Raw genomic sequence first — 27,665 nt, 5'->3', positions numbered from 1 at the left:
TCCAGTTCCAAGGGTTCCACTCCCTCTTCTGTCTTTCTCTGGCCCCAGGTACGAACATGGTTAACATACATATATGCAGGCAAAGCACTCATACACATAAGACACATAGTCTTAAAAACTAAAAAAAAAAGTTTAATCAGAAGGATTGGCACACGCCTTTAATTCCAGCACCTGGGAGGCAGAGGCAGGTAGATCTTTGTGAGTTGAAGCCAGCCTGGTCTACAAAGAGGTATCTGGGCTGTTACACAGAGAAACCCAAAACAAAAAATACCCAAAACAAAACAAACAAACAAACATAAAACCCCAAAAAACAAATAAAACATTCTAAAATATAAAAAGAGGTTACATGAACATGCATTCAGAAACTGATCCATTAATTTGAAATCAATGGCGGGAGTGCACGCTTTTAGATCCCAGTACAGAGACCGAGGCACGTCACTGTGAGCGCCAAGCCAGCGTGGTTTGCAAAGTGAGTTCCGGTTGCTGCAGTGAGACTCTGTTTAAAAACAAAACAAATCAAAAACTAAGCCGGGCTTGGCGGTGCACGCCTTTAATTCCAGCACTAGGCAGGCAAGGCCGCCAGGGCTACACAGAGAAACCCTTTCTCAAAAAAACCAAAACAGTCAAACAAACAAAACCACAAAAGTCAAAACCAAAAACAAACAAGAAAACAGGTGGCTTTTAGCCTCTTAAAAAGATTTCCATAATGTCTTCTTCAAACCATATGCATGAGGTTACAAAAGAAGAAGCTCAGCTCATTGCTGGAAAATTGTGAAGACGGCACAGAACTCCCTCAACGGCTATTTTTCAAGGCGCTCTCTTCTTGGGGCTTTTCTGCATTGTTCTGCAAAGTTCAGGAACAAGTAAGTCTCTCTTTTACAGGATTCTTCCGAACCCTGAGTCTGCAGATGAGTCTAGAAGGCCCGGCCCAGAGGAGCCTGGGATGGGCGGGGCCGAGCGCGGCTCCACGTGCGCATGCGCGCGGCCGTTGACTAGGCCGGAACCTTGTTTCGCCTCCGTGTTCGCCCGGCGGAGTGCGTTGAGCGAAGCACAGTACGTCGGCGGCTGGCGGAGCCGGGAGGTGAAGCTGGAGCGGCGGTGGCGGCGGCGGCGGGAGGCCGGGACTGGGGCTGAGGCCGAGGCGGGGACTGCGAGGCTTTTGGGGAGGCAGGCGGCGGCAACCCGGGGCCCGAATCCGGAGACAGGAGCGGCCGCCATGGCCGAGAGCATCGTGAGTGCGGCGGCCGGGAGGGAGCGGGGCTCCGGGATGAGGCAGCAGATTTGCCGGCCTCCTGGGCGGGCCCGCGCGGGACGGAGCTCGGCGCCAGCGGCTTCTCCTTACTAGCCCTGGGTTTGTGGCGGTTCCTGCTGTAGCTGAGCCCGGAGAGGTTGGCGTCTAGGAGACCGAGCGGTCCGAGCGGAGCGGCCTCCCTTCTTTCTGTTGCCGCAGGTTGCTCGGACAGACCCCAACCTCCTCCCAGGCCCAGAAGCCGGTTGCGTCTTTTCCTCCTGTCCTTAGGGCTTTCTCCTCCCCCATCCCAGCACTGCCTCGTCATGATTTCACTCCGGAAGAGTAGTCGGGAGAAGGGCATCAGTAGGGAACCCCTTCCTCACAAAAGAAGTGTCCAAGGGGGCAGACAGCAACCTGGCGGGGCTGGCTTCTCTTTGGCAGAGACAACTTGACTACCTGTTTAAAAGGTTGTAATAAAGAAGGCTGATTTCACTTTAGCCTGACTGTAGGGATTGTGACCCCCTCCATGAAGTGTGTCAGGAAAACAGGAGAAAAACCAGCGGATAGCCGTTAGTTAACTTTTGGGAATGGTGTGAGAAACAGGCCGATCTGACGGAAGAGTTGTGGTCAGCGTTGAGGGTTATTTGGAATTTCTGGGCGAACAGAACCGTGTTGGGTGCTTTAGGCCTGGGACAGCTCAGCGGTGCTTCCCTGTATTCCAAATAACATCACTTTTTTCTGGATCCCATGGGTTTCCAGGGGAGGCCAGTTCTTGAGGCGTTTGTTTTATTTTTGAGACAGTCTTACTACTTTATCCCACACCATCCCTGACCTTGGCATCTTCCTGCTCAGCTTCCTCTACTACGGGGATTGCAGATAAGGGCTATCATTTCTGGTAGGTTTGGAGTTCAGGCTTTTCTTTGAGGGTGTCTTCTCTTTCTCCACTGCTCCATGGTAGGGCGTCTTCTGTTCTCTCCGTCCCATTCTGGAGATGTGCAGAGAAACCTCAGAAAGGCTGACTCCGTTTAAAAGCTAAAATTTGCTATCCTAGGTGACTCGCCTAGAGATAGGTGAGGTTATTAGCAGTTAGAACTGCTTCTTCAATTTTCCATGCACTGTGATGATCTTTACTGAGGTAAACCAGTTTGTTCAGGTATTCCAGATGCTCTCATGGGCACCATGGGTCTTAAGTTGACTTTCTCAGTTGTGAGTTTTTTTCTTTTTCTTTTTTTTTTGTTTTTCTTTCTTTTTTTTTTTTGTTTTTCGAGACAGGGTTTCTCTGTAGCTTTGGTGCCTGTCCTGGAACTAGCTCTTGTAGACCAGGCTGGCCTCGAACTCACAGAGATCCGCCTGCCTCTGCCTCCTGAGTGCTGGGATTAAAGGCGTGCGCCACCACCGCCAGGCCTCAGTTGTGAGGAGTTAATAAACAATTCTAAAGTTGATTTCAGAAGTTGTCCTTCTAAGATTTATGTGTTTATGTGTATGGGTGTTTTGCCTGCATGCCTTTGTACTATTTGAATGCCTGGTTCCCAAAGAGGCCAGAATAAGGCATTGGATCCCCCAGGAACTGGAGTTATAGGTGGTTGTGAGACAGCTTATAGGTGGTAGGAATTGAACCCAGGTCCTCTGGGAGATCAGCCAGTGCTCTTCACTGCTGAGCCATCTGTGAACCCCATTTTGAAAAATTATATGTGTGTGTGTGCCCATGTGCATATTACTGTAGGTGTTGGTAGAAGCCAAAGCTGAAGTTACAGGCAGTTTACAGTGCAGTGTGCATGCTGGGAACTGAACGAGGATTCTCTGCAAGAGCGTTCAGTGCTCTTACTTGCTGAGCCATCTCTCTAGCCTTGCTTGTTTTTAATTCAAAGGGAGATCTTTAAAGAATTGCTGTGGAGCAATGCTTCTGAGAGATTTTCTGTTTTATTTTTTTATTTTTTCTTGCTTTGTGACCTCATTTTGGCTACGTCCAGGCTGTCTTCCGGCTCCGGTGCACAAACCTTCCTTAGCTTCCCAGATAATTGGAGCTGCTGGTACTTGTTCCTCACACCTGCCTCACTCAGATCCCGTGTTCTCCATGTGTCCCCATCTGTCCGATCCATGTATTCTCCTCTGTAGCCTGTGTCAGAGGTTAATCCAGAACATTTTCAGTACAAGCCTGTCTCTTGTTAAACCCAGACTCCCATGCCATGTTGTTAATCAGGTAAAGTGACTTGCACTGTAGAATTTTTCTTAGGCAAGGTAGGTGTTGTGGCATCGGCCTGTAATTCCAGACTTTGGAAGTGAGGCATGGAGGATAGAGGGTTTGAAGTCAGTTTGGTCTACATGGTGTGTGCAACCAAATCAGAATCAACCAAACAAAAGGATTCTTTCTTGCGATTTCTTTCTCACAGTACCTGGGTGACAGGCTCCCATCCTGAGTGACTGGATGAAGGAGCATTTGTAGAGCCTTCTGCTAAGAAGCAGAGGGCTTCACTTTTCGACATGCCTCAGTGTTAAAGACAGATTGAAGAATCAAATATGTTGAAATAGTTTCCTTACACTTATAAAGGTGTTTTTCCTAGGTAGCAAATCCTAAGAGGAGAGTGCTGAAAATCAGAACTCACTTATGTTTGAGCTCAATACAGATGACTGAGCAGGGTGAGGAAACGAGACAGATGTGGCTAAGAAGCAGACATGTGCACAGTTTTGTGCCCTTTGACGATTGGCACATTCACAGCGATTACCCAGACCAGAATCTAAATGTTGAGCATGCAGGAGAACAAGTGAAAGCCACTAAACATTGAGAGACATGATTGTGCTACATTAGAAAATCCACGTTAATTTTAATTGGTTTGATGGAAGTAGACAGAGTTCAGTTGCCTGTGAGCCACCGTGAGTCCTCAGTGTGTCAGGAGAAAGTTTTAGCAATGCCTTGTCACAGTTTTTATCTGCAAAGCGTTTTCTATGTCGTGCACCATTGCTTACTGCTGGAGCAGGAAGTGCGCAGAGACCACTTCTGAGGTCTTCCTTCTCAGCCCTCGGGGACTGGACAGCAGCTGCCTGCCTGGTTTATAGGGCGTGCCAGTTCATGCCAGCATAATGAATGACATCTTCTCGGAAAGCTTGGATCAGTGTGGAAATCAAGACTTTATAAACTGGCCCGTGTGTAGGAGTCTTGTAGGCCAGCCAGCGTGTTTAGCTTTGCCTTGCCGTGGACATACATTTTGTTAAAACCCTGCCTAGAAACCAGACTATTATAGAGTTTACCATGGTACTAAGGGCCTTCATTTTATTTTTTAATTAATTTATCGTTTATGTGTTTATACGTGTGGGTGTGCGCGCACGCACGCATGCGTGAATTTATGTGCCCACAAGCACGCGGGATCCTGTGGAGCAGAAGTGAGCATTTTATCCCCTGGACCTGGAGCTACAGACAATTGAGAGCCGCCATGTAGGTGCTGGGAATTGAACCCGATCTTCTGTTAGAGCAGCTATAGCTCTTAAGGGCTGATCCATCTCTTCAGCCCTTCTGTTTTTTAAAAATGGTTTCATGTGATGCCCTCTTCTGACCTTGAAGGGCAGTACATGCGTGTGGTGTACAGACTTACGTTTGGGCAGGTAAAACACTTACACATGTAAAATAAAATTAAAAAAAAGAATCTGTCTTGCGATGGTGTCATGTAGCCCAGGCTGGCCTTTTCTGTTGCTCTTGCCTCTACCTCTGGAGTGCTTGGAATTACAGCTATTCCCAGCATGTTTAGCTTTGACACTGTATGTGTGCTCTACACGGAACTATAAGGTGTGTGAGTCAGAGTGTACTCTAGCCGGTTTCTCATGTGTTGATGTACCCCGCCTCTCTTGTTTCCCCTTCAATCAAAATGGAGTTGGGGATTGAGACGGGGAAGCATTGAGACTAGGGAGGTGGTTTAGTGGGTGAAGGGCTTGCTGTGCGGGCCTGAGGGCCTGAGTTCGGGACTCAGCGGTGCACATCTAATTTAGCACTGCAGAAAGGGGAGATGGCTGGGGCCCAGCTGCTCGCTGGCCAGCCAGTGTAGCTGAAATGTTCAGTGAGCTCTGCCCCCAAAAGCTAGTGGAGACCGGTAGAGGAAGACACCCTCTGTGGCTTCTTGGTACCGTGTGTGAATATGCCGTACCTGTGTGTACACAGCAAAGGAAGGTGGGGAAAAGTGACTTTTACCTTTAGTTTCAATAACTTCAAGTATGAGTCTTAGGTGCCTCGCTGGCACACTGACCTTCTTCCTTCACTTACAACAGATAATCCGCGTCCAGTCCCCGGATGGAGTGAAGCGCATCACAGCCACAAAGAGAGAAACAGCGGCAACGTTTTTGAAGAAGGTACCTGTGACATCTTTCAGGGCTTGTTTCCCCCAGTGTTCCTGTCCGTGCCTTTTCTCATCTCCTTTTTCACTGCTGCCACCAGGTTGTCACTCGTGTGGCTTTCTCTGTGTGGGTGAACTGGATACCTGCTGGGTCATTTGGTGGTGGGGGTGGGGGCAAAGGTGGGGAGGGAGAGAGGGAGATGGGGCAGGCAGAGACAGAAAGACCTAAGCCTCACTCTGTAGACTGGCCTTGGACTTGAAGCCATTCTCCTGCCTCAGCTTCTTGAGTGCTGCTGGGAGTACAAATATGAGTCACCGTGCTATACTCTGTCCGAATCATATGTCTGTCACGGTTGCTATCTACCAGACCGTGGGGAGATGGCAAAGGACTTCGCAAGAGTAATTTTTGAGAATGAAAATTCAGAACTGAGCGTGGTGCTCACACCTGTGGTTTGTTCTCAGGAGGCTGAAATGAGAGGTTTAGGGCCTGCATAGGCCTTGTAGTGAACTGCAGATCAGCCGGAGCCATGGAATGAGACACTCCTCACACACCGAGCAAGGAACATGTCTCATACAAACAGAATTTGGAGAAAACTTCAGTTTGCTAAAGGGACATTATTAAAAAGAAATGTTTAGAATGATTCCATTCTATTTACTTATTTTTGTTTTGTTTTGAGACAGTGTTTCTCTATATAGTCCTGGCTGTTTTGGAACTCTATGTAGACCAGGCTGTCCTCAGACTCATAGAGATTTGTCTGCCTCTGCCTCCTGAGTGCTGGGATTTGAAGGCGTGTGACACCACACTAAGCTCCTTCTTTTTATTTTTTTGAGATTGTGCTAACTGGCCCAGAACATGCCATGTAGATCTGGCTGGCCTTGTCATGCTGGCTTTGATTTCAGAAAGGTCTGTCTGCCTCAGCCTCCTGATTATTTATTTTATGAGTGTGAGTATTTTGCCTGTGTGTATGCCTGTACCACATACATGCATAGTTCATGGTAGCCAGAAAAGGTGTTGGATTCTCCTGGAACAGGAGTTACAGGTGGTTGTGAGGCACCATGTTGATGCTGGTAACTGATTCTGGGTCCTTTGCAACAGCATACATACAGTACAGTGCTATTAACAGCTGACCCATCTCTCCAGCCCTGCCCCCACCCATCTTTTTTTTTTTTTTAAGTTTTTAATGTGTATGGGTGTTTGTCCTGCATGTGTTGCCAGGTTTGTAGACATTTGCCTGCACGCCTGTTTAGCAGACATAACTGGGCTGTTCTGGCAATTTTGTCATTTTTATGTTCACAGATCTGTCAGTAGGATATGTGTACCATATACAATATTAGGTGGCTGTGAAGGCCAGAAGAGGGGGCTCAGATCCAGTTGGAATTGAGTTAAAGATGGTTGTGAATTGCAATTGCCACATGGGTGATTGGAATTGAACCTGGGTCCTTCAGAAGAGCAGCCAGTGCTCTTAACCACTGAACCATTTCTTCAGGATACTCCTTCCCTCTCCAGTTCTCTTTTAGAGAATTAAAGCCACATATTTTTGAATGTGTGTATAGGGAGCGATGGAGAGAGCTTGGGTCAGACTTCAGGTGTATGGGAAGTCTTAAGCAAAGCAGGGACAGTAGCTTTTGTTTTACACTTTGTACCAAAGGCCAGCAAATTGTGGCCCCCCTCTTTTTTTATCATTGTTAATATGATATATAAATAAGTGGAAGTAATATAATTATCAATTTTATTTGCTATTAGCATTTTTTAAAAATTTTATTTTGTTTGCATTGGTGTTTTGTCTGCATGCATGTGTGAGGGTGTGAGATCTTGGAGTCACAGACAGTTGTGAGCTGCCATGTGGATGCTGGGAATTGAACCTGGGTCCTCTGGAAGAGCAGTCAGTACTCTTAACCACTGAGCTATCTCTCCAGACCCGCTATTAGCAACATTTTATAACCAAACACAGTGTCATTCTTTTTTTTTTTTTTTGATTTTTCGAGACAGAGTTTCTCTGTAGCTTTTTGGTTCCTGTCCTGGAACTAGCTCTTGTAAACCAGGCTGGCCTCGAATGCACAGAGATCCCCCTGCCTCTGCCTTCCGAGTGCTGGGATTAAAGGCGTGCGCCTCCACCGCCCAGCTTACAGTGTCATTCTTTTTTTTTTTTTTTTTTTTTTTTTGGTTTTTTCGAGACAGGGTTTCTCTGTGGTTTTGGAGCCTGTCCTGGAACTAGCTCTTGTAGACCAGGCTGGTCTCGAACTCACAGAGATCCGCCTGCCTCTGCCTCCCGAGTGCTGGGATTAAAGGCGTGCGCCACCACTGCCCGGCCACAGTGTCATTCTTGAAGTATTTTCTTTTCTCTTTAATATTTATTTATTTATTATGTATGCAATGTTCTGTCTGCGTGTATGCTTGCAGGCCAGAAGAAGGCACCAGACCTCATTACAGATGGTTGTGAGCCACCATATGGTTGCCCTCTTCTGGCCTGCAGGCATGCACACAGACAGAATATTGTATACATAATAAATAAATATTTAAAAAAAAGTTATTTGGAAATTACTTTCTGTTCACAGGGTCTAACTCTGCTGAGTCAGCTTCTCTGCAGGTCCTGTTCCAAAGGGTCCTCTTCTGCCACTGTTCAGAGGACACTGACTCCCAGTCCCCTGGCTGCTCATTGCATTTTGACTAGCAGAGCTCAGCGACCAACTTTTCCGTTCTTTGGTCATTCATTAATTGGTGTGTTTGGTGGGGTAGAAAGTTAGGCTGTTGGTAGTGACAAGTTCACGCAGTCTAGGCAGGTAGTCAGTTTGGATACAGACAGGCTGTAAGGCCATCTTGTTTACAAGATATGTCTGTGTTCAAGGTGGCATTATATGACCATTTTTAACATGTTTTTTTATGTTTTTTTGACATGTTTTAATATAATTAAATTTATTTTTGGCTTTTCGAAACAGGGTTTCTCTGTGTAACTACCCTAGCTGTCCTGGAACTTGCCCTGTAGACCAGGTTGGTCTCGAACTCATAGAGATCTGCCCGCCTCTGCCTCCCAAGAGGGACTGAAGGTGTGCGCCACCACTGCCTGGCTTAGCTTCAGCTCTTACATTATTTATACAAGGCCTGTGTTTCCCGTGGACCTCTTACCTAAGTTGGCCCTGGTATGAGAAGTACAGGTTTTCTTAGAGTGAAGCGACAAGAGACCTGTCTGATGAGCTCGTTCTGACTTTACCAAGTGTCCCCTGTGGTCCTGGCGGCCTGTGGCGGGTCCGTGGGGATGCTTCACTCCATTTCTTTGTTTGGGGCTTGTAGGTTGCAAAGGAGTTTGGATTCCAAAACAACGGCTTCTCGGTTTACATCAATAGGAACAAGACTGGAGAGATCACAGCGTCGTCCAGCAAATCCCTTCATCTGCTAAAAATCAAGTAAGCATCCTGCAGTGGGAGGAACTAGATCAAGGCCCCAGCTGAGGCTGTCTGGATTTCCTCTTAACCTCTGGGCACTGCTCTAATTATGGCCTGTGAGTTACCACTGTGTTGCTTGGCCAGTGTGCAACAGTCGTACTAGACCAGCAGTTACTGTTGGCGGGTTTGACCCTGGGATTCTGGAATGGTGTTAGGACAAGGTTATCTGAAGTAGGGTCAACGACTTGTCCGGGGTAGATGACATAGAGCCCAGCTGTTTGGGAAGAGATCACGCCACGTCAGCCCCGCTTACTGAGAAGACAGGCAAGATAGGGTGGCCCGTTTCTACTTAAGTTGTCAGTGAGGCTTTGGGAAAGGCCTCCTACTCATCTCGTGTTTATGGTCCTGTCTGACCTGAGTGCGCAGTGTGCAGAGGCGCAGATGTTTGGCTTTGATCTACAGCATGCTCCGCCTCTTCTAAACTGTGCGCCTGCGTTAGTGAGCATGTCCTGGAACTAGCTCTTGTAGACCAGGCTGGTCTTGAACTCATGGAGGTCGGTCCGTCCGTCCGTCCGTCTGTCTGTCTCTCTCTCTCCCGAGTGCTGGGATTAAAGGTGTGTGTCACTACCGCTTGGTGCTTGGTGAGATAAACTTTTAAAAATTTGAAATATTTAAAAAGTATGTGAAAGTAAAGGACAGCCAGAGCGGCATAGTGTGACCTGGTCTCAGACTTTAAAACTATACAGTGTGACCTGGTCTCGGACTTTAAAACTATACAGTGTGACCTGGTCTCGGACTTTAAAACTATACAGTGTGACCTGGTCTTGGACTTTAAAAGGGCCTGAGGAGATGGTCAGAAGTTAAGGGCACCGACTGCTCTTCCAAAGGACCTGGGTTCGATTCCCAGCAACCACATGGTGGCTCACACCCTCACACAGACTTACATATAGGCAAAATTCCAATGCATATAAAAGTAAAATAAATAAGTTATTTTAAAAAAAAAAACTTAAGGAAAGAGAATATGGCTTGAGTCTCTCACACAGTCTAGGAGGCTGAGGAGAGTTGAGCTGGAAGCTGTCCCTCCCTCCTACCCCGTGGAATACTTTCACAACTGCTCTCTGGGTTCCTTGCCCTGAAACCTGATTGGGTAACACACGGTCTCTGGGTGTTGCCCTTGCCTAGGAGTACAGCGTGTCTGTTTTCCCCTTTCATACTGTCTTGTTCTGAGCTGGAGTCCCTATTTCAGACTCTAGACGCATACCCTCGTACCACTCTTGCTTCCAATACCTGTTTTCTCAACACCGCTGTCACCTTGCCGGAAGTGCTGTCAGAAACACCAGGCAAGTGCTGTCCCTCCGAGCTGTGCCCCTAGGTCTTCGCTCCCCATTTTTTTTTTCCCAAGACAGGGTTTCTCTGTGGTTTTGGAGCCTGTCCTGGAACTAGCTCTTGTAGACCAGGCTGGTCTCGAACTCACAGAGATCCGCCTGCCTCTGCCTCCCAAGTGCTGGGATTAAAGGCGTGCGCCACCACCGCCCGGCTCGCTCCCCATTTTCTTAAAAAAAAAAAAAATATTTATTTATTATTCTGTCTGTGTGTATGCCTGAAGACCAGAAAAGGGCAGCAGACCTCATTACAGATGGTTGTGAGCCACCATGTGGTTGCTGGGAATTGAACTCAGGACCTTTGGAAGAGCAGACAATGCTCTTAACCGCTGAACTATCTCTCCAGCCCCTCCACTCCCCATTTTAAAACTTTATTTTGGGACAGTCTTTCTGTGTTGCCCAGGCTCGTTCTGGACTTTACCTTGTCTCTCAGTCTCCTGAGTAGCTGATTATAGACAGGTCTAGCGGAAACATTGTTTGATTCCCTATCACACTGCACTTCAGGGTTCCACGCTGCTCCTAGCTCTTTCTTGGAAGGTCTCTGTTGAATTCTCTGAAGTCTGTGTTCGTGTCTTGTAATTCCAACATTTGAGTCCTAGACCTTCCTTTCTCCCTCATTCTCCCTCTCCCTCCCTCTCTCTCAGCACTTGTTTCTGTCTACTCTTGTTTGAGGGAATTTAGTTCCCTTGAATTTTGGTTTTTTATTGGGGAGGTGTGAGGAAGCATAGCCTCTAACAGGTTCTCTTTGTTCCAAGTTGATTTTAGTGGCATTTGCTGTGTGAACACAAGGGGGTGCTGTGGAGCTGAGACCTTGTGTCTTTCTGGTTTTGGTCTCCAGGCCCCACTCCTTTTGCAGGCCTCTGCTTGAGCCCTGGAGGGGACTTCCCTGCTGTGCATCTGGTGGAAGGAAGCGGACTAGCAACTAGACTAGCGTTCTTCTTGGTTTCCATTTGAGCTCCAGGATTCTTTTCGTTTTTCAGACTTCCCTTAGTCATCTGGGGGTTTTTGTTTTGGATTTGTAATCCAGGCTGGCCTTGTTCTTGAGGTGCAACTAAAATGACCTTGTGATCGTAATGCTCTTGCGCTCCCCTTTCCAGTGCTGGGGTCACAGGTGTGCACTGGCAAGCCTGGCTGATCATTTGGTTTTATGTGGGAGTTTCAGGCTAACAGTCTTACGGGGCAGGGAGCTCAGGGCTTCCTCTCCTGTTGCCCAGTGAACACCGCAGTCTTGATCAAGTTCTTGATCCTGGCCTTGGCCAAGGGACGGTGGCTGTGTCCTCTTCTGTTTTTACTGACTTGACTTTTGGAACCCTGGGTACTTTGTACCTTAGAGCTCAGCAGTGTTTTTACAGTGTATTTGTTAAAATTGATCCAGGGTCTGAGCCAAGTAGTTTATAGCTAGAGGGTGTTTAGGAATATCTAATTCACTGCTAGAAGCAGAACTTCTGGTTACAGTTTGGCAGTTTTATTGCCTATGAATTATGGAGGAATAAGAAGGTGAGAGTAGCTCTTGAGGTCTGCAGCTGTGCTGCTAGGGCCACGAGTCCTGCAGTGTTTGCATTTGCAGACTCTGCTCTTCTTTTGCTTTGCTGGTCAGCACTGGGCCAGCCAGCTGTTCTTCCAGCTTTTTTCTTGTGCATTCTGTTGATGGCAGCTGAAAGTTTGCCACATGTTCTGTCATCTTGTCTTCAAAGGCCGGAGCCGATTTAGTGCCACAAGTAGTGTCGAGTTAGAGCCCAGCAAGGAGACTTGTGGGAATCTGCCCTACAGAGTAAGTGTTGGCATCTGTTGGTGGTATGTTCTTCACAGTGACAGAAACCTGCAGGGGTGCCCTTTAGCATACTGAGCACCTCCCTGGGGAGTGGTGAGCCAGGCTGGTAGCACACATCTGTAGTTTTAGCACTCAGTAGTAGAGGCAGGAGGATTCTGAGTTTGAGGCCATCCTGGGCTACATAGTGAGATGTGTTTTTTCTTTATTTTAGTTAGGATTTCTATTGCTGTGATAAAACATCACAACCAGAGCAGTGGCGGGGAGGGGATTGATTATTTGGCTTACATATCCTGGGTCACAGTCCACTGAGGGGCGGGCAAGGCAGGAATGGAAGCAGAAACTATGAAGAAATTACTCATTCCTTTAAAAAAAAATTACTATGCATACAGTGTTCTGTCTGCATGAATGCCAAAAGAGGGCACCAGACCTCATTACAGATGGTTGTGAGCCACCGTGTGATTTCTGGGAATTGAACTCAGGACCCCTGGAGGAGCAGTCAGTGCTCTTAACCTCTGAGCACTGTTCTTAATGACCTGACCTGCGCAGCCTACTTTTTTAAGCACCCCAGGACTACCTGGCTAGGGGTGGCACTACCAATGATGGGCCGGACCCTTCCACATGCATTGCTAATTAAGAAAATGTCCTATAGGCTTGCCTATAGACCAGGCCTTTTTTTGCTGTTGTTGTTTTGGTTTTTGCTTTTTAGAAAAGGGTTTCTTTATGTAGCCCTGTCTGCCCTGAAACTCACTCTGTAGACCAGGCTGGGCTGGAACTCAGATCTGTTGGCCTCTGCTTCCCAAGTGTTAAGATTAAAGGCATGAGGGGGCTGGAGAGATGGCTCAGAGGTTAAGAGCATTGCCTGCTCTTCCAAAGGTCCTGAGTTCAATTCCCGGCAACCATATGGTGGCTCACAACCATCTGTAAAGAGGTCTGGTGCCCTCTTCTGGCCTGCAGACATGCACACAGACAGAATATTGTATACAAAATAAATAAATAAATATTTAAAAAAAAAAAAAGATTAAAGGCATGAGGCTCTACTGCCTGGCCCTAGAGGCCAGTTTCATGGAGGCGTTTTCTCAATTGTGTCCCTAGTTCTCTAGTTTGTGTCTAACTGATCTAAAAAAGATAAATACGAAATAAAAAAACAAAACCACCAAAACCACCAACCAGGACATTCAGGATTATGCCTGTGGAGTTGACTGTGGCAGATGTTTGAGGCTGTAGATGAGAAGAGCAAGATGTGAAATAACTTCTCAGTCAGTTGTTGTGACGGCTTCATCCGTGTCCGGGTGCTTGTGAATCAGTGATGGCTTCATCGTGTCCGGGTGCTTATATGTGAGCTACATAGATGGATGGAGAGCTGAATACAGGGCTTAGGAGTGGCAGAGAAGAAGCCGTACCTAGAAGGAACAGAAGGGCTGCCATCAGGGCCCAGGTGAGCACAAGCTGTGTTACATGTACAGTCATACACTAGATATGTCTCACAGCCTTCAAAATAAATTGGTAAGAGCAGTTAAATTTTTATTTTTTTTTTATTTATTTTTTTTTTTTTATTATCTTCTTTTTTTTTTAAATATTTATTTATTTATTATGTATACAATATTCTGACTGCGTGCATGTCTGCAGGCCGGAAGAGGGCACCAGACCTCTCCACAGATGGTTGTGAGCCACCATGTGGTTGCTGGGAATTGAACTCAGGACCTTTGGAAGAGCAGGCAATGCTCTTAACCACTGAGCCATCCCTCCAGCCCCCAAGAGCAGTTAAATTTCAGAGAATCTGCACTGATGTGTATAATGCCAAGAAACAAATGATTCTGTTCTCTTAAAATCAGGAGCTTCCCTATGTAGGGCTTTAGGCTGTAGAATTTGTCTTTGGAAGCTATCAGATTCATGTATCCACACCAAACTGTGTGGTTTGGTTTTGGAGGAAAGAATGGCATTTGATGTTTGTCCTTTGAACAGGCATGGCGATTTGTTGTTCCTGTTTCCCTCGAGCCTTGCTGGACCTTCGACTGAAATGGAGACATCGACCTCAGTAGGGTTAAAGGCCTTTGGTGCTCCTAATGTGGTTGAAGATGAGATCGATCAATATCTCAGCAAACAGGACGGGAAGATTTATAGAAGCCGGGACCCACAGCTGTAAGTGCTCCGTAGGGCTCCTGCCTGTGGAGGGCGCCTAATGGATCATTAGAGGAAATATTTCAGAGCTTTTGTAATCTTAGCCCTTGGGGGCAGGCTAGCTCACGAGACCCAGTCATAACAAGTTCCATGTTAGTAAGTATCTGGTAAGGTGAAAGATCTGAGTTTGGCCATCTATTTTCACATTATTTTACTGCGTGTTACCTTGGCAACTTTAAAACAGATTCCACACAAAGTGATTAGTAGGAGTATAAGCCTGGGGGAAGTGGCGCACACCTTAGCCAGCATTTAGTCAGAGGCAGGCAGATCTCTGAGTCTGAGGCCAGCTTCGTTTTTAGAGTGAGTTCCAGGACAGCCAGGGAGGTTACACAGAGAAATCTGTCCCCCCCAAAAAAAACAAAACAAAACAAAAAGACAAACAAAAACTATTAGGAGTATGTGAGCACTAAGAATGAAAGGTGTCCAGGGACAGCTGGGTCTGTTGGGCCTTTAGATACATGGCCCCTCCCACACAGAGGTAGCAGAAGGGATGGATGGTTCAGTAAGGGCTAAGGCTCTGACTTCTCAGGAGCAGGAACATGGCCATCAGTAGGACGGCCTGGGCACTAGGTGCCAGTGTGTGCCCTCCAGTTATGTGGAATGTAGTGCGTTGTACATTCCTTCATTTTAGACTTTTCCGTAATTCTTTTTACAAAAACCAGTTAGGGACTGGAGAGCTGGCTTAGCAGTTTGATTCTCAGCGTCTACCTGGCAGCTTACAGCTGTCTGGGCTCTGAGCACCGGGCATACTGCACATGCACACAGGAAAACAGGGACACCAGCCGGAAACATGAGGATTGGCTCCCAGCAATGTGAATGTACGGGAGTGGAGCTGTGGGTCTCTGCAGTGGGTGCCACTCTGTAAATGTGGTCAGGGACTGACACTGGAACCCTGGAAATCCAAGTGCTACTTCAGCAACTTGTGTGTAAGGTGGACTAGGCACAGATGCTGCCTTTCCTTTGTGTTTCTCCCCAGGAACTCACCATGGTCTGGGCTTTCATGTCTCCAATAGCTATTTTTAGAACACCTGCTCCCATGTGTTAATTTTGCTCTTCAGAAATGAGCTGGCCTAGCCGGGCAGTGGTGGCACACGCCTTTAATCCCAGCACTCAGGAGGCAGAGGCAGGTGGATCTCTGTGAGTTCGAGGCCAGCCTGGTCTACAAGAGCTAGTTCTGGGACAGGCACCAAAGCTACAGAGAAACCCTGTCTCGAAAAACCAAAAAAAGAAAAAGAAATGAACCGGCCTCTTACTATGGAGGAGCACAGTGTCCACCTCTTTTCTTACTATAGAGAAGTCCAGAGTCCACCTCTTCTCTTAATATAGAGGAAACACAGTGTCCACCTCTTTTCTTACTATAAAGAAGCACAGAGTCCACCTCTTCTCTTTTCCCTTTCTTTTTTTCCCCCATGATGGGTTTCTTTGTGAACCCTGGCTGTCTTAGAACTTGCTGTGTAGACCAGGCTGGCCTCGAGCTCCCAGGATCTGCTTGCCTGAGTGTTGGGATTAAAGTTGTGCCACATCACGCCAGGGTTAGGCAAGACACTCACCACTCCATTAAGCCTCTCTTGGTTGTGCCACCAATGCCTAGCTAGTCTAGCTCTTTGTTCCTTAGGACTACAGTTTGACGTTCCTCTCCATCCCACTGCTGCCCTCATAACTGAGCATCTCGCTTCCCAGGGGCCTGGGATGTCCCGCACCCAGATCCTTGGCGTCCTTGTGTTTCCTGGGTGTGCATGATGTGCACATTTCAGACCTAGGGCTGCTTGTGCAGCACTATCAGGGCTTCTACCCTTTTCATTCAGTATTGGCTTTTTTTGTGGGTTCGGGGGTGCAGGATTTTTTTGTGTATCCCTGGCTGTCCTGTAACTCACTCTGTAGATCAGGCTGGCCTCGAATTTAGAGATCCACCTACCCCTACTTCTCAAGTGCTGGGATTAAAGGTATGCACCACTACTGCCCAGCTTTTCCTTAACATTTTTATTTAATGTGACTTAAGACATTTTATTTTCCATGTTGGAGATGGAGCATCACCTTGTGTGTTTGGGGAGCACTCTATTTTTAGTTAGTGTCATGTTAAGCAGCAGTGGTTATGGTCAGGTTTTTCACTTTCCTTTTCCTTCATTTCCCCTCCCCTTTCCATTTCTTCTCCTCCCCACACCATTCTTCCTTTCTTCTCTACCCCTTTCCCATCCTCTTTTGAGACAGGTCCTCTCTGTGTAGCCCTGTCAGCCAGACTGGCCTTGAACTTGCTTTGAGTCTTCTTTTTTTTTTTTAAATATTTATTTATTTATTATGTATACAATATTCTGTCTGCTTGTATGCCTGCAGGTCAGAAGAGGGCACCAGACCTCATTACAGATGGTTGTGAGCCACCATGTGGTTACTGGGAATTGAACTCAGGACCTTTGGAAGAACAGGCAGTGCTCTTAACTGCTGAGCCATTTCTCCAGCCCCACTTTGAGTCTTCTTGATGCCTCCTGTAGTTTTCTTCTGATACATATCAGAATAAATAATAGATAATGCAATGGAAACATCTGTATTTGTAGGGAAGCACTTACCAAAGTGTGATATACGTTTTAAATATCAAAAATATTGGGAAGTTGGGCTGGAGAGATGGCTCAGAGGTTAAGAGCATTGCCTGTTCTTCCAAAGGTCCTGAGTTCAATTCCCAGCAACCACATGGTGGCTCACAACCATCTGTAATGAGGTCTGGTGCCCTCTTCTGGCCTGCAGCCATACACACAGACAGAATATTGTATACATAATAAATAAATAAATATTTAAAAAAAAATATTGGGAAGTAGCAACAGAAAATAACCTTTGTGTCCCTGTGCCTTTTTTTACCCTGTGCACGCTCCAGATGTCGCCATGGCCCCTTGGGGAAGTGTGTGCATTGTGTCCCACTGGAGGTAAGTCTGTACAGGGAGCTTTTGGCTGGGCAGTGTGGTTGGCTGCTGAAAGAGCTGGCTCAGCACTTTCTAGTCCCTAAACTTGGGTGTTGTGGCTCTTAAAAGAATTTTTCTATTTATCGTCTTTAGGCCTTGTATTCCCAGCAGTACAGTGGCACAGAGAATCTGAGACTTATTTATGGGAGTGACCTTCTAGGGGATTGAGTGGCCGAGGCGTTGTGTGCTGATGAAGAGCGTGTGCGGTTGTCCTAGACGATTATTCTCTGACACATGGCTGGGCTCTCGCTTCCTGCTTGTCATGGCTCTGATTGACTGTGTCTGAGTCCTATGTCTCCTGTTGATTTATTTGTCTGTTTCTGTGTGTGTGTGTGTGTGTGTGTGTGTGTGTGTGAGAGAGAGAGAGAGAGAGAGAGAGAGAGAGAGAAAGAGAGAGAGAGGATTGACTCAGTGCTATGCTACTAAGTTGTATCCTCAGGCCTTTTGTGACTTACAAAATTTTCTTAGAGCTGTAGTTTTTAATAGGAGTGCATTTTATTTTGAAAATGTAACTCATGCAGAGAAAAGCTTGATTGTGACCGTGAACCAGTGAATACCTAGCTTTGCCTCCCTCTCTGTCTGATCCCCTGCACAGTAAGATTGAAGTCTCATGTACCCTGGCAGACCCATGACCACTCATTTCCTGTATATTGTTGATAGCCATTTGATGAGGACTATCTGAACCACTTGGAGCCTCCTGTGAAGCACATGTCCTTCCATGCCTACATCCGGAAGCTGACTGGAGGGGCTGACAAGTAAGTACTCTATCCTGGCCCTAGCATCCAGACTCTGATGCATGTCTGATGGTTCTGTGTAGTCTCTGGGCGTGGGGATGCAGAAGAGAAGGAGGGCAGTGCACAGAGCAGTTGTCTTGAATATTGTCTGTCCACAGTGCGCAGGAAAGGAGACAGACTCACAGCTGATGGTAGGTGTGGAGTTACCTGGTGAACCTCCGTGTCTCACCACCTCTGCGCCACCCCGTGAGGATCTCAGTTCACCAACCTTAGCCCTGCTTGCTCTTTCCCCAGGGCTCTCCTGTTAGTCAAGTTCACTTTTACAGCTGGGATGGGGCTGAAGCCACAACTTCAGGGTTGCATTCTGGTACCACAGGGCTCCAGTTAGCATACTTGGTCCGGTGGGTGGTGTAAGCAGCCTCCTCTTTGCCCAAATTCTGGTGGCCAGGAAGGTGAACTAAGACTGGTGTTTGTTTGATTTTCTGTAGGCTTTGCTATGAGTCTTAAACTTGAGATCCTCTTGCCTCAGCATCCTGAGTGCTGGGATTGCAGATGTATACTGTCTCTCCAGGCTGCATTTGTTTTCTTTTTAACCTGTGTGGAATGTTTGTCTGTGTAGCTCCTTTTGTGTGCACCTGACCAGAGAGTAACAGACCTGCTGGTAGCTTTGTATTTCCTGTCACTGATAAGAAGAGATGGCACTGGGTCCAAGTCAAGGTGCTGACATCCAAAATTACTTTTTAATTTTATTTATTTTGGTTTTTTTTGAGCTAGAGTTTCTCTGTAGCCCTGGCTGTCTTAGAACTTAACTCTGTAGACCAGGATGTCTCCAAACTCAGAAATCCTCCTGCCTCTTGAGTGCTGGGATGACTGTTTAAAATGTTAGACTGGGAATGGAGAGATGGCTCAGCAGTTAGAGCACTGGCTGCTCTTCCAGGGGACCTGGGTTCAATTTCCACCTCCCACAGGGCAGCTCACAGCTCTCTGTAACTCTAGTTCCAGGGGACCCAACACCAGTGGACGTAAAATAAAAATAAATAAATTAAAAAACAAAGCAAAAAACCTTCAAAAAATAAAAAAGGTTAGACTAGGAGCAAATCATCACCAAAGATGCATGCTTGACTGTCAGTGTGGAGTTGTGGGTTCTCTGGTTTTTGCACACTTGACTGTCAGGGGAGCTGTGGGTTCTCTGGTCTTTGAAGCAGTCTGGGTCAAGGAAGGACTCGTGTGGGGACACGGCTGCTTTGTACAGCTTAGGAGCAGAGGTTTTACCTTTTGTGCTCAGATGCTGGTTCATCCTGGGCTTGTGAGAAAGCATTTAGTACCAGGTGAGGTAACCACGTCCCCCCTCCCCCCCCTTCTTTCTTTTGATTTTTCGAGACAGGGTTTCTTTGTAGCTTTGGAGCCTGTCCTGGAACTAGCTCTTGTAGACCAGGCTGATCTTGAACTCACAGAGATCCTCCTGCCTCTGCCTCCTGAGTGCTGGGATTAAAGCTGTGCACCACCACTGCCTGGGTGCAATTTTTATTTATGAAACAGATGTCACATTTTACAATTTAAATATGTATAATTTTTTTGGGTCCGTTATGTCTTAATAAAGCTGGGGGAGAAAATGGAGATTGGTGAGATATGACAAGGTAAAGGAACTTCCTGCCAAGCCTGGCCTAGGTTCTAAATTCCATCCCTGACCAGGCCCCACATGGTGGAAGGAGAGAACTAACAGTTGCAAGTGACCTGACCTCCACATGAATGCACACACACACTAAATATATATAATGTAATAAACAACTTGTATAAAGCAACAAAGTGAAATTAATGGAGCATTCTGTGATTGAGAAAACCAACATCACTTAGCAGAAATCCCCTAGGTCCGTGGTAGGTAGGTCCACTATTTCCTCACTGATGAGCTGCAGAAGGTAGATGACAGGGATTCAGCAGTATTCTCACTGTCTGGTGGTGGAAGCGTCTCACAGAACCTTCTAGTCTCTGCCTTGGAACCCACTGTTGTCATGTGTAACTCGGTCTCTTGTCTTCTCCCTCAGGGGGAAGTTTGTTGCCCTGGAGAACATCAGCTGCAAGATTAAGTCAGGTTGTGAGGGACACCTCCCATGGCCCAATGGTATCTGCACCAAATGCCAGCCTAGTGCCATCACGCTGAACAGACAGGTGAGGCTGCCCGTAGTGTTGGTGACAAGTGGACACTTCCTTTGTGTGTTCCGTCCCTCCGTCCATTTATATTTTTAATTATATGTTTTTTTGTTCTGTTGTGGTTTTTTTTTTTTGCTTGTTTGTTTTTGAGACAGGGTTTCTCTGCGTAGCAGTGGCTGTCCTGGAACTCAGAGATCTACCTGCCTCTTCCTCCCAAGTGCTGGGATTAAAGGTGTGTGCTACCACACCTGGCATTAGTTGCATGTGCTTTGTGTGTCTGTGTAAGGTGTGTGCCGGTACCTGAATGGGGTGGAAGAGGATATTAGATCCCCTGGAATTAAAGTTACAGGGAGTCTTAAGCCTCCTGACGTGGTTGCTAGGAACTGAACTTGGATCCCCTGGGCAGCAAGTGCTTTTAACCGCTGAGTCATCTCTCTAGCTCCTCTGGTGTTTTTAGATCTGCCTTTCTGTGGCAGCCATAAATGAAAGATAAGTTTCTAGTGCTTGCAGGTGTGGGGTTTAGAGTTTTGATTCCATTTGGTTAGCTTGTGCAGAGAAGGGATTTTTCTTTAAAAGGCATTTAAAAATATTTATTATTTTTATTTTATATATATTTGCCTGCATGTATGTACGTATTGTGTGTGCATGCGGCCAGAAGAGGAACTGGATTTATGGGTAGTTACAAGTAACTGAGCACTGTGAAGAGAACTCTGGTCCTCTGATGGAGAAGCTGGTGCTCTGAAGCACTGAGCCATCTCTTCAGGCCCTTCCTCATTTTAAATTTATTTTAGTTATTTTGTTGTTTATTTTGGGACGTGGGATTTTTCTTGGAGATTTTCAGACGCTCAGCGGTTGTGACTTTGCCTTTAAAAACGTGTTACATGGGAGGTGGCAGTACAGCTTCAGAGATCTGCTCAGGCTGTTGGTTGATAAAATCCTCCTTCCCCTGTTCCCCTGATCTCTAAAGAACAAAGCAGTTTGCCTACCTGCCCTCCCTTCCCTTCTTTCTTTTCCCTTCCCTTCACTTTCCTTCTCTTCTCTTCCCTTCTCTCTCTCTCTCTCTCTCTCTCCTCCCTCCCTCTTTCCTCCCTCCCTCTCTCCTCCCTCCCTCTTTCCCTTCCTTCCCATGTTTTAGAAGCAGTCTCCAACTGTTTCCTTTAGTCCACATTGGCCTCAGACTCACTGTGTCTAGTCAGAGTAGGCTCTTAGATTTGGGATTTGTCTGTTGTTTGCAGGGTCTTAAACCCCAGTGCACATGCTAGGCAAGTCAATGATCTACCCCGACCACATCCTTGAGCTACATTTCAAGCCTGTTTACCTTGTTGAAAGAACTAAATAAAGCTGGGTCAAAGCTGAAATGAAAACAAACGTGTCTTGGGCTATGGCTTAGAGATTTAGAACACTTACTGCTCTTGCAGAAGTCCCAGGATTGTTCCTAGCACACACATGATATCTCACATCTGTAACTACAGTCCCAGACCTACAAGGACACCATGCATGCGGGTGGCACATAGACATGCATATAAGCAAAACACCCAAATACATAAAAAACAAAACAATCTTTTTATTTATTTGTTTATTATGAATGCAATATTCTGTCTGCGTGTATGCCTGAAGGCCAGAAGAGGGCACCAGACCTCAGTACAGATGGTTGTGAGCCATCATGTGGTTGCTGGGAATTGAACTCAGGACCTTTGGAAGAGCAGGCAGTGCTCTTAACCTCTGAGCCATCTCTCCAGTCCACAAAACTAAATCTTAAAAAAAAAAAAAACAGCGGGGCGATGGTGGCACACGCCTTTAATCCCAGCACTCGGGAGGCAGAGGCAGATGGATCTCTGTGAGTTCGAGACCAGCCTGGTCTACAGAGCTAGTTCCAGGACTGGCTCCAAAGCCACAGAGAAACCCTGTCTCGAAAAACTAAAAAAAAAAAAAACAAAAACAAACAAACAATAAATAAATAAACAAACAAAAACTAACATTTTCACTAGTTTTTTTTTTTTTCTTGAAAAAAATCATATTGTTTCTGGTAGAATGTTTCACTTAAGCCCGCGTTTGTTAATTCTGCAGAAATACAGACATGTGGACAACATCATGTTTGAGAACCACACTGTGGCCGACCGCTTCCTTGACTTCTGGAGAAAGACAGGCAATCAGCATTTCGGGTATTTATATGGACGGTACACAGAGCACAAGGACATTCCCCTTGGCATCAGGGCTGAAGTGGCTGCGATTTATGAGCCGCCTCAGGTACATGGGTGCAGGACCGGCTGTGCGTGACGGGGCGGGTTGTTTCCGAGGTGCTGAAGTGCCTTCCAGATCCTCTTCCTTGTTTTTGCTATCTCTTGCTGTACACTCTGGGGCATGCACACATTATACATACATGCACATGAAATTATTGAAGAATAAGATCACAGCCGGGCGGTGGTGGCGCACGCCTTTAATCCCAGCACTCGGGAGGCAGAGGCAGGCGGATCTTTGTGAGTTCGAGACCAGCCTGGTCTACAAGAGCTAGTTCCAGGACAGGCACCAAAACCACAGAGAAACCCTGTCTCGAAAAACTTAAAAAAAAAAAAGAATAAGATCACAGCCTTGCTAGGTGGTGACACACACTTTTAATCCCAGCATTCGGGAGGCAGAGTACAGAGCGAGTCCAAGGACAGACTCCAAAGCTACAGAGAAACTCTGTCTTGAAAAACAAAAACAAATGAAACAAACAAAAAGACCACAGCCTTATTTCACATAGCTCGTTAGGTAGACTTGCCTCGCAGTCCCAAGTCCCAGGTCCGTCCCACACTTTATAATCTGTGTTTGGTGGCACATGCCTGTAACCCCGACATTAGAGATGAAGGCAGGAGGATCAGAACTGTAAGCTCATCCTAAGCTGCACAGCAAGTCAAAATCACAGAGATCTGCCTGCCTCTCCCTCCTGAGTTCTGGGGCTAAGGGTGTGTGCCACCACCGCCTGGCTGCCCCTTTGCCTTCTAGGTCCCTGTAACATAGCCATAAGGTTCTGGTTTAGAGTGATACTCCTGCCCTGGGCTTGGTAAGCTCTGTTCCTTTCAGGAAATGACATCTGTTACCGCTTAAAAATTCTCTTCCTCTAATTCTTGTTTTTGTTTCCAAACAGCGCTTCTATGTGTAGCTCTGGCTGTCTTGGAATTTACTCTGTAGACCAGGATGGCCTGGAACTCAAATTCTTCTTGCCTCTGCCTCCTGAGTGCTGAGATTAAAGGTGTGGGCCACCAGCACCTGATTTCCTCTAAGTTTCTTAGGTTTATTTTGTGTATACACAGTGGAGGTCAGAAGACAACTTTGGGAGTTAGTTTTCTCTCCCCACCAGGCCATCAGACTTGGCAGCTCTCGGCTTGTTGAGCCATCCGTCTAGGTGACACATGCTCCAGCCACAGCCAGAGCCCATCAGATGCTCCAGCTGAGTAGCTGGGTATCCCAATTTGGGGTGTACGTTTATTTTCTTGGTTCTGTAGCCAAGACACTGAGTCAGAGGGACAGTGCACCGAAGCGGTTCTGGGATGTCTGCCACCTTGCTGTGGCAGTCTGCCTTCCAGCCAGGCTGTGTAGAACAGAATTACCTGTCCACGGGAGTTCTGAAAGCAGCTCCATTCCCCAAGTGAAGGTTTCCTGTAGGCACATAGCAGACCAGCCTTCCTTAGGGCCCATCTATGTTTGTAGCTGCAGATCTTCAGCAGGGGGGAGCTGGTGGGTGGAGGCGGAAGTTGTAGAGGCACCGCCCATCAATTCTGTCTTCTGTTTTCTAACTATGCTGCCTCATAGATTGGTACACAGAACAGCCTGGAGCTTCTAGAAGATCCGAAAGCTGAGGTGGTTGATGAGATTGCTGCCAAACTTGGCCTGAGGAAGGTATGAGGCCTCTGCCAGCCAGGCGACCTTGGGGAAACCTGGGCTCCATGCTGGGGGGAATCCACAGGTGGAATGGCTTAGTCTGGTGTGGGACCAAACCGCTAGCTGACAATGTAGGCTAAACCCTTTGAACCCTCGTTTGTGTTCATTAGTGCAAATTGCTTTGATGGTTCTGGCGTAGAGTGAGGTGAGCATTCTCTGGCACACAAAGGTGAGCTTTATGGCGCGTGTGTGTGAGTCCTGACTCCCCTCTCCCCAGCTCTGCTGGCTGAGGGCCTGCTGCCTAGAGCAAGACTCTTAACTATGAGCCCACATAAAAGGTAGTCACCGTACCCGAGGACAGTTACCACATTGTACACTGTAGGTGTACTCACTGCTCATGTGGCTTGCTTCACTTTCTGTCCTAGGTTCCTGGTACCCTTCCTGCATCAGCGTTGATCTCCTGTGTCTAATGTAGGTCCCCAAACCCGAAGTTTTCATGGGTCCTGCGTCAGTTGGTAGATAGGAGGAAAGAGTCCTTCCAGTCCATGCCTTGATGAGGGTCTAGGGATAAGGTTATGCTTTTTGTTTTTAAGACACATTCTTGTTTTGTAGCTTGCACTGATCTCAAACTTAAATCCTCCCCCCTGCCTCAGACTCCCACTGTGAAGATTATAGATGTATGCTACCATCCCTGGCTTGTTAGTATTTACAGACTCACCCTGTGGAAGTCCAGTTCAGTATTAGTAGTCGTGCAAGTGTTGCCCTTTACTTGGACAGGGAGGAATGAGCTATGTGTATTGGTTCGTCTTACCTCTCTGAGAGGGCAGGAAACCTAGGCACGTGACTGAGGGAGTCACACCAGAGTTTTCCCTCCTGAGTCAGCACCTCATTGTCAGGTCGTGGTGTGGTGCAAATTCTGGAGAGAAACTGGGCCACACTTGTGTTTCATAACAACATAATAAAAAGTCTGAAGCTACTTAAGTTACTATCAAAATCCAAGTCCCTCGGCTCGCTCTTGCCTTAGCCTGTTTTGGACTGTGCTCATTAAATGGACCTCAGGACTTGCTTTCTCTGGCACCATCCTTTTTGGTTTGTGCTCATCTGAGCACTGTTAAAACAGCAGTGATCCATAGGGTACCAGTCTGCTGGAGAGGGTGGTGGCCATCTGTCGGTTTTCCCAAGGATGCAGGTGGATGCTTTGCTTGTCCTCTGGCTCCAGTCTGACAGGCTCTCAGCTCTCAGTGCCTTCTGACTCTGGAGGCCAAGGGCGGCCTAGGTGATAGAGCATGCAGACAGTGTTTCAGTGGGGCATTGAGGCTGCATAGTACCTGGGTTCTAGGATTGGCCCCAGTGATGCAGCTTTAGGCCTTGTGCCCTCAGCCCTCTCTCTGTTGTGGTATTCCTTTCATCCTAGGTGACTCTCTCCACAGAGTCTGTTTCTTCCTCGTTCAGGACCTACCCCAGGACACCTTGCTGCTTGCTTCTTGTCTGTCTTCCTTTTCGGAGCTTAAACTCCTTCTTGGTGCATCCTGTTGGTCTCAGTCTCAGTCACAAGATGTTCTGACTTCTAACAAAGTGTGGGCTTGAGTGGTCCTGAGCAGAGCCTGTTTGCAATGGATGAATGTTTGCCATGGCAGCACCAGAGGAAGGTGCCAGTTTCTCCCTGGCAGCAGAGTCAAGGAACTGTGCTCTCAGCTTTACCTGGCTCAGGAGCCAGAAGGGTTGTCTGAAGGGCACTGCTTTTATGCTCCCTGGACAGAAGCCGTCTGTTGTATGGAGATACTCAAAAGATGCTTTCCTTTTCCATTAAGGTTGGATGGATATTCACGGACCTTGTCTCAGAAGATACCCGAAAGGGTACAGTCCGATACAGTCGGAATAAGGTGAGATGGAGACAGGAATGTTGCTTGGCCCAAGACCTCATTAAGGTAGAGCTGACTTGGATCTTTCCGTCTCTGCACAGCTTGCCAGTAACTTTGAAGACACTCTTCCTAGTTGAGGCTCAGCCTGTTGATTCTGCTCCACAGAGCAGATCCCACTCACCTGCCCTTGCAGCTTTGTGGGAGTGGGTTACCCCAGGCTTTTTAATATGAGTCCCCAATGGCTGGGAATCACAGCTGTTTGTCTCAGTGTTTTGCCTCAGGTATTTTTGAGATGCTGTAGCTTAGCTCTTTATTTTTTTTAAGACAACGATCTCAGTATGTAGCATTGGCTAGCCTGCAACTCACTGTATAGACTAAGCTGGCCTCAAACTCAAGAGGTTCACGACCTCCCTTTGCTTCCCAAGTGCTGGCATTAGAAGCGCTCTTATTTTTTTTATTTAATTTTAACGTGATTGATTTATTGTGCCTGTGTGCACACATGTGTCATGAAGTCAGGGGACAGCTTGTAGTTGTTTCTCTCCTTTCACCGTGGGGGCCTTGGGATCGAACTCAGGTCAGTCAGTCGTGTTAGCAAGCATCTTTACCTGCTTTTATCTTGCTGGCCCAGCTCTCAGTATTTTCTGCAGAAGAAATGGAAGCTTGTTTTGACACATGCTGTGAATTTGATATGCCGCCTCTCTTGGCTTAGGACACCTATTTCCTGAGTTCAGAAGAATGCATCACTGCAGGAGACTTTCAAAACAAGCACCCCAACATTTGCCGGCTCTCTCCTGATGGGCATTTTGGATCCAAGTTTGTTACTGCAGTGGCCACAGGTATAAATGGGACAGAGTAATGCCATAGGTACTACTGCCCACTAATGTTTGTTCTTCTTTGCAGCAGCTTTTCATCCTTAACTTGGTTATAATCAGCTTCTTAGTGAACCTTTGGGAGCATAGATTCCTCCTTTTGTTTTACAATAAAAATTCTGAGTTAGCGTCATCCATGAGACGGGGGCCAAGTCAGAACTTCTCCACGGCTATCTTCAGGTCTAATGTTCTCATCACAAGTCTAGGGTAACTCTTGCTTTTGGATGTGTGCCCCTTTTCAGCAGCTAGAAGTGACTGTGCCAGAGGAGACTTCTGCTGTCCTGACTCACTGCACTTGATATTGTGAATGGGGCTGCCATTATAACAATTTCCACAAGTGTTAAATAATACATGTCTTACACATTATAACTATATAATAGGTTGTAATCTATACAAACATGTACCAGACCTTTGATTATATCCCTACAGAAAAGTCAGGCATAGGGCCATAGAATTGAAAGGTTTAGGGATTTGGAAATTGAGAACCAAACTGTAAGCATGTGATCCACTTAGCTAGATTTTAAAGTAAGCACGGATTCTGACTGTGAAGGTCTCATTTCCCTGAGGAACCAGCAGTCCTCTTGTCTAGGTGACCTACTTTCTGGTTCTTACAGTGTCCTTCCCAGTTCACACAGCCTGCATTCAGGGGCCTCGTTCAGACTGCTGTTTCTTAGAATGCCCCTACCAGTTCACACTGCCTGAGCACAGGGACCTAGATCGGGTCTCTGCTGCCTTTAGATTACTGGTTGAAGAGACTGTCACCTTGCCAGGATTTTTAAGCTTTACTAAATGCTAGCAAGCTTGTCTTTCCTATGGCCTGTGTAGATTTTTTGTTTTTGAGTGAACTCCTGAGTGAGATACGGTGGCGGCTTTGCTGTTATGTCGATACAGAGGCATGTTAATTACCGCACATATGGGCTGGTGACATAGTTTTCTAAATTGTTGCTATAGTTGAGTGCTGAAGGGAGTGAGTGGAGGTGT

General features: G+C 46.8%; 1 protein-coding gene across 1 annotated transcript in view; it reads left to right on the top strand.

Moving 5' to 3' along the window:
• The first annotated feature begins 1,022 nt into the window (after positions 1-1,022).
• The window catches only part of LOC121444636 (nuclear protein localization protein 4 homolog), a 48,388-nt gene continuing 21,745 nt past the window's right edge, over positions 1,023-27,665 (top strand). The window contains exons 1-11 of the mRNA XM_041646525.1: positions 1,023-1,231; positions 5,486-5,566; positions 8,840-8,952; positions 14,047-14,223; positions 17,126-17,174; positions 17,871-17,965; positions 19,987-20,110; positions 22,160-22,339; positions 23,885-23,971; positions 25,765-25,836; positions 26,525-26,651. Of these exons, the coding sequence (XP_041502459.1) occupies positions 1,217-1,231; positions 5,486-5,566; positions 8,840-8,952; positions 14,047-14,223; positions 17,126-17,174; positions 17,871-17,965; positions 19,987-20,110; positions 22,160-22,339; positions 23,885-23,971; positions 25,765-25,836; positions 26,525-26,651 (1,120 nt within the window). The 5' untranslated portion in view covers positions 1,023-1,216. The remainder of the gene's footprint in view (positions 1,232-5,485; positions 5,567-8,839; positions 8,953-14,046; positions 14,224-17,125; positions 17,175-17,870; positions 17,966-19,986; positions 20,111-22,159; positions 22,340-23,884; positions 23,972-25,764; positions 25,837-26,524; positions 26,652-27,665) is intronic.

The sequence above is a fragment of the Microtus oregoni genome, unplaced genomic scaffold (assembly GCF_018167655.1).
Source record: "Microtus oregoni isolate MIOR12 unplaced genomic scaffold, Mior012 000134F_ref0000037, whole genome shotgun sequence".
NCBI lineage: Eukaryota > Metazoa > Chordata > Mammalia > Rodentia > Cricetidae > Microtus > Microtus oregoni.
Note: the sequence above shows the minus strand (reverse complement) of the source record. Positions and strands in the feature narration are given on the sequence as shown.